General features: G+C 28.4%; 1 protein-coding gene across 1 annotated transcript in view; it reads left to right on the top strand.

Moving 5' to 3' along the window:
* beat-VII (beaten path VII) overlaps positions 1-12991 on the top strand; it is a 327320-nt gene that overhangs the window by 194892 nt on the left and 119437 nt on the right. Inside the window, exon 2 of the mRNA XM_065499191.1 lies at positions 4519-4628. Coding sequence (XP_065355263.1) covers positions 4519-4628 — 110 coding nt within the window. The remainder of the gene's footprint in view (positions 1-4518; positions 4629-12991) is intronic.

Raw genomic sequence — 12991 nt, 5'->3', positions numbered from 1 at the left:
ATTTTACCATACTTTAAATGCGACACTCGCACTCTTGTGTAAAGCAAAAAAAATTGTGTAAGTTTTTATGGTTTTCTTCATTATTACTATCGGGTGAACTTTTGTTTAAATTGGAAAAGTAACTAGAAAGTGTGAATGTTACAACTAAATAAATAATAGAATCTGGTTTAGGAGTTTGTAATTATTTTGTTACATTTTTTATGATGTTGATTTAAGTAATTTAAGTCAAGTTTATCAAGTGTTTTTGTGTGATACAAAAACTATATAACAAATTAGTACCAGGCATACTTCCACATCAGAGAACTTTCTGACTGATAGAGATAACGATCATGAAATTTGTATTGCACAATATTACATAATAATATCGTTTACATTTCGTATTTCACAAAGCTACAGTTTATGTAATGAGGCCGAATCTACGAACTTTAGTACACTTTATTTGTAACGATTCCGGAAACATTTGATTAAGTCCCTAGAAGAAGTTCCGAAATTGACTTTACCTGCTAACACAGGTCAACAGCAAAAAACGGCTTCACTAACCACTATATAGATTTGGTGCATCATGGTTACCTAAGTAAAAAATGGTAAAATTTTTAAATTCTATGGATAGATTTTTTTCTAAAAATGTTTGTAGATGTTTTTCCACATAATTTATGATTACTCAAAAAGGGTTAGTCTGAAAAAAGGTTCCTATTTACATAACCTTTAATTATATGTATATTATATATTATTAATCGAGTCAGTAATTTCGGAGTTATAATAACAAATTGAAGCAAAAAATATATTCTTTACATAAAAATAGCAAATTTTTTTGTTTTAAAAAACTCATGAAAAATCGAAAACTGCAGAAATAGTTCAGGTTTATTGTTTATCGCAAACCCAAATATAATTACAACTAAATGAGATATCGATCATAAAAATCGATTAATTATTTTCGAATTTATTCAAATTGAGTAGTTAATGTTCTTCTTTCGATTTATTGAATTTTGAAAACATTTTTCCCATGCTATGTTCAAATTTTCACATATATATTGCGTTTCAAATCCAAATATAATAACAACTAAATGAGATATCGATCATAAAAATCGATTGATTCTTTTCGAATTTATTCACAATTAAGTGAATTCGCTTATTTTCAAAAATTGTATGTGCGTACAAGCGTGTTTATTTCAGCAATATCGGACTAACCCTTTTTGAGTTATCATAAATTATGTGGAAAAACATCTTCAATTATTTCATAATTGAATCCAGTATATATTTTCTATTGAATTTTGAGTTTTGAATTTGATAATTTTGATAATTGAATATACAATTTTCGTTACTGGTTGAACTTTAAATACAAAAATTATTGAATTGATAATTTTCGTAATTGAAAAAACAAAAAATAACAAAAATGTGTTTTCAATTACGAAAATTGTATATTCAATCATTTTTGTATTTAAAGTTCAACCAATAACGGAAATTGTATATTCAATTATCAAAATTATCAAATTCAAAACTCAAAATTCAATAGAAAATATCAGAAAATTTTGTTTTTGAGCACATGAATAATTGATTCAATTATGAAATAATTGAAACCAGTTCAATATGTGATAAACAGTGCAAGGATTTCTATGCAAATGCATGTTTGTAGTCAGTAACTCAAAATCACTTTGACAATTTTTCTTTCCGAATCGAAGATTTTGCAACAAAATGGCATCGATTTGTTGTTGCATATTTTGTTATAAATGCATATTTTGCATATTTTCCTTTTAAAAGCATATAATTAGCATATTTTTTCATTTTATTGCATATTTAATTTTCTATTGGATATATTTATATATTAGTGTACACTTTACATTAGACCGTACCTGAAAAAAAAATTCCCCGTACATCCCATAATGTATTTCTGCAAGAAAGTTACGAACAATTTTGTTTTGCCGAACGTAGGGTTCGTCAATGTTTTGCTCTAAGGGCCATAGATCTCAAGTATTCCGTTCTAGTATTTATCCACCTGATCTAGTGTCAGAAAATTAGTGCTTGCAAGAAATCATTAAACTTTTTCTAACGAAGTAATTCGATAATACCTGCAGAACAGTCTGAATTTACCGTCGGATGTATGATGTAACGAAATCGTGTCTTTTTGTCAAAGATAATTCGACAAAATTTTATACAATCTTTTCCATTGATCCAAGGACGAAGTCTATTGAATTTGGTTAGAATCGATCGTTTATTTCTCATAGTCCCCATATAATTGCCCTATCTGAAAATAGTGAAATTTATATTTTTCATTTATTAATAAATACACAGAAAAAACTATTTCTTAAACCGTTTCAATTCAAATTGTAAATATGTATACAATTTTCGTTATTGGTTGAATTTCAAATACAAAAATTATTGAATAGATAATTTTCGTAACTGAAACACAAAAAATAACAAAAATGTGTTTTCAATTACGAAAATTATCTATTCAATAATTTTTGTATTTGAAATTCAACCAATAACGAAAATTGTATATTTAATTGTCAAAATAATCAAATTCAAAACTCAAAATTCAATAGAAAGTATCAAGAAATTTTGTTTTTGAGCAAATTGTCAATTAAAAAATCTTTTCTTCTCCTTTCACCACCTTTTCTTCTACTCTCTATCCCCTTTCCAAAGAAAGTAACACAATTATATATAGGCATATTAATTGCCTGAGTGTTACTTCTCTATTTTAAAAAAAAAAAAAAATGAATACTTGATTTAATTATGAAATAATTGAAACCAGTTCAATATGGGATAAATGTTTGAATTGAAATATAATTTTTTCTGTGTATATTTAAAAAAATTTGTTTTTATTGCATATTTTTGACATTTTTAGTGCATATTTTCTCTCTTTATAGTGCATATTATAAGCGCATATTTTTAATTTTTTAGTGCATGAAAATCCTTGCCTTGGTGATAAATATTTGAATTGAAACTGTTTAGAAAATAGTTTTTTCTGTGTAATTCAGAAATCAAAAAAAATTATATGTTCATGTTGTTGTTCAAACGTAGTTGGCAAATTGTTTAGCAGTTTATCGAAAAAAGTGGTTCGGAACTAATAACTGATATATGGAACTAGCCTAAAACCAAAATATGTATCACTAGTAGCAATGACTCGGTTTGTAGAAATCTCTATAGATGTAGTATAGCATCACATATTGATCAACAGAACTGATTCTAAAAGTAATTTCAACATCATAAATTCCAAGGCAGCCATTTTGATTTGAAATGGATTAGATTACACTCGTTCCAGAACATTTTAAAAACAAAATTTCTGGGTAAAAACTGTATTTGCACTTTTTTAAATATTTTTAGGTAAACAAAATTAAAATTTTTTTTTTTCGAAATTGGTTTTTAATTTATTTTTTTAATTTGTAAAAAAAAAATTTTAGGATAAAGAATTTATGACAACAAAGTTCCTGAAAAAGTGCTTAAACGCTTATAAACCCGTTAAAATGAGTAAGAAATATAATATATATGTTACAAATACATTTATATACCCCAACACTATTTGATTAAATACATTATTACAATATAAATTTACACCACAGCAAAAAACTTGGAATTGACTTCAAATTATACAATAACTTACGTATCAATGACAAATACATATAGTCTGCATTACTTAGAAGTAGTTCTATAACGACTTATTTATTACTTCATTAGTGCATGATTTTAACTGTTATCCAAAGTAATTACTTTTTATTTAAAGCTGTTTGTTATTCCGAGCTTCTATCGAAATATTACTTACATATGCGATGGCAGTCACATTCTCTTAAATATTATATATAACAAAGTGTAAAGACATTAAAAGCAAAAGAAATATATAAGTTGTAATTATCCAAACTAATGTCAGCTATTAAGAAAGTAGAGAATAAAAAGTATTAACAATTTAATCCTTTAACTCGTAATTAAACGTAAGTAATTTTACCAGACACTTGAATACTTTTTAATTTTTTTTGTCACTTGCTCTTCTGTGCTTTTGCAGTATTTCACTTTAAGTCTCTTAAATCATTTGTTACATTTAAATCTTATCATCCTATTTGGAAGAAGACCACTTCAATGCGCTTAAACTTTCAGAGCGGAGTAAGGGAAATGGTAGGATGATTAGTTGAACTTGGTTAGTTAGTCAGCCAACCAGGCATTCAGTCTGACAGTCAGTTACAAGTACAACAATTTATTTCAAGGTTATTTCAGCAGAGTTTTGGGTTTTAATTTTTATTTTTCTTCATTTGCTTTCATCTTCCATTTTATCTGCACTTGATTTGCCGAGGTTTGTCATGCTCTCGTTTATGACCTAGAAAATTATACTCTGGGGGTATGAAAACATTTACTTTTAGCCAAAATGGAAAGTTTTTAACATTCCAGTTTTCTCTGTAATTTTAGCCGTTCTATTATTTACTTTTATTCGTATTATTTTTTTTTTGGTTTGTTGTTATTCTTGGTTTGTGCTGCTGCTTAAAGTATAAAATGAAATTTATTAACACTCTGGATTTTTATCATTCATTACAGACGCTCACACGGATGCTGATGTTCAGTTGAGGGTGCCGAGATGGGTGGAACGTGGTGCCAGTGCGACATTAGAATGTCTGCATGATGTAGATTCGAGTGTTCTATTTAAGGTAAGAATAACAAAACTCACGATGATTATTATGATGATGATGTTTTTATTAAGTATTAATAAGTATTAGTAATGCAGCTTTTAAATAATTGGTTTTAGAAATTCATTTAAAATTCAAGTCTACTTTTGTTTCTACTTTGTCCATGCCACATTTCATTCCATATATTTATTTATGAAACAAATTTAATAACAATTGGCTTTATAAATAAATAAGTTACCTGACATCAAACTGTCTGTGACCACGTATGTTCTGTCCAGTCTACATTTTCCAATTTAATCAGTGGTAACAAAATTAATGTCCCATAACAAATTATTTAAATTAGAATTTCAGATAAAATTATATTTAATATTGCATGTAGAAACGTGTGTGATTTTATTGTAGGCTCACATGCAACATTCACTTCTAAGTGAACTTAATTAAAAAAGTACTTTAATGTAGATAAAAATATCAAAGTTTTTCTTTTCTATAATACATTAATAATGTGTAAAGTGTTTTAAATACATATCGTTACCTAAAACGCAAAATGCCCTAACTAAAAAAAATTGAAAATCCAATCTTTTAAAAAAGTTGGTATTCTAATTTTTGTTAGGGCGTTTTGAGTTATAGATAACGAACAGAAATATTATTACTTACTTATTAAAACAAAATATTAACAGTGAAATTACATAATCAAACACAAAGAAAAAATCGTTTTTAATCACTAGAATTATTTACAGGAAACCAAAAATATGCATACATGTCGAATTCAAGATACATTTTTCTTTTTCAAACTTCGGATGGACATTTTGTTCCGAAATTTTTTTAGTTTTGAAAATTTTCAACACCAAACATTTATGTTCAATTAAGTGATGATCAAATATGGACGGATATTTACAAAAGTTCAGCAGTTTAATTTTTGAATATACATATGGGGGATTTCATGTCAAGTGAACCAACTTTTGAAATCGATGTCTTCCGATCGGGATGAAATTTGCACCAAGGTTAGCTCTATTGGATAGTAACTCAGACACAATTTTTCAACAACATCGGTCGAGAACTCTCTGAGTTATAGGGGGTAAAATTTTGACAATTTGGTCAAACAGGGGTTTTTTCTTATCCATGTAACTTATTACCTATTGTTCTTAGCAAAATGTGTTCCAAATAGTATAGATAGCTATTTCTTCGATCTTTCGAAAAAAAATATTTAAAAAAAAAAATAAAAAATTTTTAATATTTTTTTTCCGAAATCAAAAACTTTTTTGACTTTTTTTTAAAATACGCTATTTTTTTTTATTTTTTTTTTTTTCTTAAAATAAAGTTTAGATATTTTCCTTGAACACCTACTTGGTCGCTTAGTGGGATGCGAGTGGGATATCTATCAAAATAAATATTTTGTAACTCAAAACATAAAATTTTTGACTTTTTTTGCAAAATCAAAAACTTTGTTGACTTTTTTTTTCAAAATGGACCCTTTTTTAATCTTTTTTTTTAGGTCAAACAAAAGCTTAGATATTATCCTTGAAGACCCTTTTGGTCGCTTAGTGGGATGCGAGTGGGATATCTATCAAAATAAATATTTTTTAACTCAAGACTTACAATTTTTGACTTTTTTTTTTGCAAATACGATTTTTTTTCCAAATGGGCCCTTTTTTTAAAATTTTTTTGTAGTCAAAAGAAAGCTTAGGTCCATTCCTTTAAGATATTTTTAGTCCCTTAGTGGGATGCGAGTAGGATATCTATCAAAATAAATATTTTGTAACGCAAGACATACAATTTTTTAATTTTTTTTTGCAAAATCAAAATTTTTTTCCAATATGGGCCCTTTTTTAATTTTTTTTTTTGCTCAAAAGAAAGCCTAGGTCCATTCCTTTAAGATATTTTTAGTCCCTTAGTGGGATGCGAGTGGGATATCTATCAAAATAAATATTTTGTAACGCATATATTATATATTACTTATCTACGTAAAAATTTGTTTCGAACTCGATATTTGTAAGAATGACAAAATCCCCATTTTTTTGATTGTGTTGTAAAAATAACTAGAAGAAGAACCATACAATCGCCTTTATTACCCAATTTGCTTTATAAAAACAACATTGAAATGCACAAAATTTGGTAATGAGAGTTCGGCTTATATAAAATTTATTTGTGCTGAATTTGGTTTGGATATCTATATAAATAAGATATTTATGAGAGTTTGACTATTTTAAGATAGGGCAATCGTATGGGGGCTAGGAGAAATAATCGGCCGATTCTTACCAAATTTAATAGGCTTCGTCCTTAAAGACGCTTGTACCAAATTTGATCGAATTATCTTTGAGGCTTTTAGAGCTACTAGATTATCTAAGCGACAAATAAAGTATTTACCTTTTGTTTTCTTTAATCCAAAATATAAAATATGTTTTGAAGCAATAAGGGTATTTACACGGTCTGTTATTAGTCATATTGTCATAATGTCCTAATATATTATAATAGTTGTTGTTGTGTTTTAAACAAAAATAAGTATTATTTTATGACAAAACAAAACAACTTTTTTGTTTGAAACACAACAAAGATTTGATATGACCAAATAGTAGACCGTGTGAATACCCCAAATATATTCGACTCAGAAAGTGATCCTGAGCAGATTGGTATACTTTAAGGATATACCTTCCCCACTGTGGTGATGTAGGGTATACAATATTATTGGAAATACATTTTTCCCAATTGAAAACACAAAACTAAACTAAAATGTGATTTGACATTTATCAGAAAATAAGATAAGGTCTAGGTTACCAATCATTAAATGTGTTGTTTTCTGTTAAAGTTACATTTCGTAAAAATCATTTTCTTTTCAACAAGCAAAATTGTAATGGTCAATGCATCACGCTATCGCGAGATGTCAACAACTCAATTTTGGTCTATTATTGATGACGTGGATATCACTGACATGTGGTTTCAACAGGATGGTGCCACATGTCACACAGCCAATGGAACGATCAATTTATTGCATACCAAATTTCCCGATTGCATAATTTCACAAAAATCACCCGTTAAGTGACCAGCCAGATCGTGTGATTTAACACTACTGGATTATTTTTTGTGGGGCTATGTTAAGTACAGAGTCTATACGGAGCCAATCGAATTCGTTGCAGCCTTAAAACTCAAAATCCGTGATGTGATTAACGAAATAGACCCGCCATTTTGCCAAAAAGTGATTAAAAATGATGAGGAAAGAATCGACTTCTTTCAGCATGGTTTGCCAAATATCATTTTTCATTCATAGTTGCCAAACTTTTCTCTTCGTAATACAATAAAAATTTGAATAAGATTTATCTAAATTTTTTGTTTTATTTTGTTTTAGAAAAAAAGCCCCTTTATAACAAATGATTTTTTAATCGTAATCGCAATAATAAAAATTAACCCTCCGTTAGTTGCAATCATTTTAAATCGATACTAGTCGCAATGTATCAAATTGATATTAATAAATAATAGGCGCGTCTGAAAATAATCTCTTCACTTTTTATTTCGAAAACATAAAAATAATATTAAATTCACAGTATTTAAAAGAGTAATAAAAATAAAATTGCAGTATAAATATATTTTTATCAAAAAATTGCTTAAAATTTAGAGTGTTTAAAACTACAATAACAATTTTTTCCCTGTATCAACTAGATTAGTTGCGAGTAACGGAGGGTTAAGCTATTAGGGGATTTTTATTAAATTTTTTTTTATCGTGTGATAGTGCCAAAACAAAAGAAACTAGGGGTACGTAATTTAGTATTGATATTTTTAGTTGCTCAAAAATTTTTGGAAAAATCGGTAAAATATAATGGACAAAGATATGTGGAAATACGTTGCACCGCCTCAGCGAATATCCGTTATTTAGCTTAGTTCCACCATAACAAGTGGAACTAAAAATACGAAATTTGGTCTGAATATAATAAAAATATATTTATATAAAAGTTAGGAAATAAGTTTATTTAAAGACAAACAATTTTGTCCCTATTTAGCTGGCTTCCATTGTATAAGGATAATTGACTTATAAAGGGGTTGGAGTAAATCAACTTTGTTAATATTCATCCATACCAAAGCAAGGTTAATTAATTAAATAATTAATAAAATGAACTATGAGTTTTGTTGTTTTTTTCAAAATAATTTAGGAAAAAACTAGGGCAAAGGTGAGAGAAAAAAATATTGAAAGTAATTACTCTCTCACATTTCATATGGCCACTGTTGCCTCAGTGACTTTGGTACTACATGAAAATAGTTTGATTCAATTCATGATATTATTACAATAAATTACTATATGCTTAATTTAATTTTAAAAAAGAGATTCTGGATTCAACCTTTAACCATACTTTTACGTATAGAAACCACTCCCTCTACTTCAACCAAGATTGATAACGATCAGGAGGGAGACGAATTTCCGGATAAATTACTCCAATTATTTTTACTATACGGGCATCATTAAAACAAATTAGTTTGCAATTGAAATTAAATTGTATAAGTAATGAAGTGGCAGAATTTAGCATTTTAACTCATTACTCCCTAATAGAAATTGCTGGGTTATTCTCCTATTTATTGCGAAAATATTTGAGTAGGCAAATAATTTGTATTTGTATTTATTAAGTGCCTTTCCAATACAAAAAGATACAGATATTAAAGCACTCGAATCCGCTAAGTTATTAAAATAATTTGACAGATTTTATAATGCATAATTTTGAAATTATAATTGGCTGATTAAAACATTTAACATGAACTAAAAAGTACAGCAAAAGTGTGGTTAAATATTTAGCTGTTCACCAAAAAATGTGAACAAAATAAAGCAAATGCAAACAAACAGACGTGCTAAACAACATTTTCTATAAACCCCAGACTAAGGTCAAATAAATTAATGGCGCGGCATCGTAGTTGTGGTCACGTTAAGACTAATTGCAAAACCGCGACTAATAAGTATAATTTACTGTATAAATGAACTCATATTCAACGAACCCCCATCGACGCTTGCAACATTACTTTTTGAAATACTCACATACACTTTACCACCTCCCAGTCATACCAACACAATCCCTATAAATATGGTCAAACAGAGCGCAATAAAAATGGAACAAACAAAAAGGATAACGTACCCATACCACTCTTATACGTAGGCAACATACAAATCGTCACCTGAAATGCAAAAGGACGTAACTACCAAGAAATTCAAAACTGAGTTTTTAATGGATATTGGTGCATCCCATCAAGGCACACGTCTTCACAAATTTGTAGCTTTCCATTTTTAAAAATAAGGACTTTATTGAAAAAAGAAAATCATATTTGTAACCACAACACTTAAAATTTTACTATCTTTTTTGTCTCTCCTGTAAAATTTAAAAAAAGTGTTGATAGGCCCTTTTGCATTTTAGGTGACGAAATATAATTCAACATTAAGTGTTCAGCTCCTTTTTAATGGATAAATTAACCAGCAACACAACGCATTTAAAACGGAACTACGGCAAATGGAACATATACACAACAGAATGTAGACAAAAAGTAGAAAACAGAAAATTAAAGCCAATTAAAAGTCAAATGCAAAAATAAACACAAACGAATTGAAACGAACAACATGATTGTAAATATGTATTACAAGCATGTGAACTAAATAAATTTGTATTAGGTTGGCCCTGTTTTCCACTTTTTCAACTTGAAATGGTGTAGTTTCACATATTTCGATTACATTGTATTAATAGCTTCAACGCTTCAAATACATATTTATTAATCAATCAAAGTTTTCGATTTAAACTAATTCAAAATCAAATTTACCACGCGAGTTACATTATATTTCAACTATGTATATCTGCATGCAATATATCAGGTATTTGATATTAGAAAAGGATTTCGAAGTAAAATATGTATGTATCTAGAATAGAAATCATTATTTATTTTTCAATTTGAAGAATAAATTAGACCTGCAATGTTTAAGTTTAATATTTTCCTGAGATCTTTGAGGCACCCTCGCATTTTATAAGGATCCCTATAGTGGCGTAGATCCCATTTGAGAACCGTTCACGCAGAGAAAAAACATGGTTGTGGTAACCATAAACTAAGAGCAACATATTATGATCAAATTTATGCTTGTAGTTCAAAACATATTATGATCATTATTGGTATAATGAAATATCATAATATGTTCTGAAATAATCATATTATGATACAAATCAATCATAACATGTTCTGAAATAATCATATTATGATATAAATCAATCATAATATGACCCAAAGTAATCATATTTATGACCCAATTGAATCATATTATGATCCAAAGTAATCATATTATTATTAAAATTTATTTTTATAAATAAAAAATTTTATTTTAATAGGTTTTAGTTTTAAGGTACTAAATTCCCAATTATATTATTATTGATAAACTCACTGCAATTTATTGTTATACGCTCTAGGAAAGTTAAAGATAATCTATATAGATATATAAAAGAGTAACGTTACTGACTGACTGACTGATTCATCATCGCACAGCCCAAACGGCTGAAGCTAGGGTTCCTCCCTCTCCAAAACGATCCGATAAGAAGGGATTTTTGAAAATTCGAACGTTTAGGGGGTAAAAAATGGTAAAAACGGGTAAATTCGGTAACCTTATATCTTCAAAACTAATAAAGATACAAAAAAACCTCAAATAGCATGTTACTCCATTTAAAAAATAAGCTGACAGGTGTTTCGTACTTTTTGGAAATTCGAAACCTTTAGGGGAGAAAACGGGTAAAAACTGTATTTTGGTACTTTTTTTGCACCCTATGTATCTTTTAAACCAATAAACATAGAAACAAATTTTAAATCGTATTCTTTAATTAACAAAAAATAATAATAAGTTTGGTACTTTTTGGAAATTCGAACCTTTAAGGTATAAAAATTGTGTTAATTTTTGGTACTTTTTCATAAAATATGTTTTTCTATAATTTGACATAGACATACGAATATTTTATTATGAGCTCCCACCACGTTATAGAAATTTATTTGAATGAAATTGTACCACCTCAATGGGGATAAAAAAGGTACCAAAAAGGGTATAAAATCGGGAAAATACATTATATTTGAAATTATTAAGCCAATTTTGATAATTTTTTTAACGTTGGTTCCTGGATTCATACAAAAATTAACTGACAGGGTGTTATTTGGAACTCGAGTACCAAGGTGTATATTGGGCCAAATCCGGGTAAACAGTTTGGTACTTTTTTTAAAACATATTTATTCTTGGGCACATTAACACAGATTTTAATATTTTGATACATGCCTGTAGCATAAACAATTTTGGCAAAATGGAATATTTTTAAATTTCAAACTTGAGGGGTGTTCAAGTAAGAAAAGGGAAATTGGTACTTTTCTCCTAATGGTACTTTTTTAACATTTTAAATTATTTCAGTTATCGACATTAAAGTTAGCTGATATGTATTTGAGTGAAGTTAGTGTTAGGAATAGGGGATAATATTTAGGTACCAAAATGTGTGAACTGTACTATAGGTACTTTTTTGTTCTTCTAATGGTACTTTTTTGCAATTTCTATAATAATGGACTTAGAAACATGAAATTAAACATATATGGTCCTAAGTGAGAGAGAATTCTAGGGGAGACTTTTTGGTACTTTTTCTTTATTGGAATGGTACTTTTTGTAATTTCTTCACCAATGAACCTAGAAACATGAAATAAAGCTTATATGGAACCGAGTGGGTGGGCAACTACAAGTGGGTGCTTTTTGGTACTTTTTCTATATTCTAATGGTACTTTTTTGAATTTTCTATAACTATGGACTTAGAAACATGAAATTAAGCATATATGGTCATAAGTCAGTGAGAATTCTAGGGGGAGACTTTTTGGTACTTTTTCTTTATTCTAATGGTACTTTTTGAATTTTCTATAACTATGGACTTAGAAACATGAAATTAAGCATATATGGTCCTAAGTAAGTGATAATTCTAGGGGGAGAATTTTTGGTACTTTTTCTTTATTCGATTGGTACTTTTTGTAATTTCTTCACCAATGAACCTAGAAACATGAAATAAAGCTTATATGGAACCGAGTGAGTGGGAAACCACAAGTGTGGGCTTTTTGGTATTTTTTCTATATTCTAATGGTACTTTTTGAATTTTCTGTAATAATGGACTTAGAGACATGAAATTAAGCATATATGGTCCTAAGTGAGTGAGAATTCTAGGGGGAGACTTTTTGGTACTTTTTCTTTATTCGAATGGTACTTTTTGTAATTTCTTCACCAATGAACCTAAAGCCATGAAATTAAGCTTATATGGACCCAAGTGAGTGGGAAACCACAAGTGGGGGATTTTTGGTACTTTTTATATATTCTAATGGTACTTTTTTGAATTTCCTATAATAAACCGCGGTTTCGGTTTTAAAAA

This window comes from Calliphora vicina, chromosome 1 (genome assembly GCF_958450345.1).
Source record: "Calliphora vicina chromosome 1, idCalVici1.1, whole genome shotgun sequence".
Taxonomy (NCBI): Eukaryota; Metazoa; Arthropoda; class Insecta; order Diptera; family Calliphoridae; genus Calliphora; species Calliphora vicina.
The sequence above is the reverse complement of the archived record's forward strand: the minus strand, read 5'-3'. Positions and strand labels throughout refer to the sequence as shown.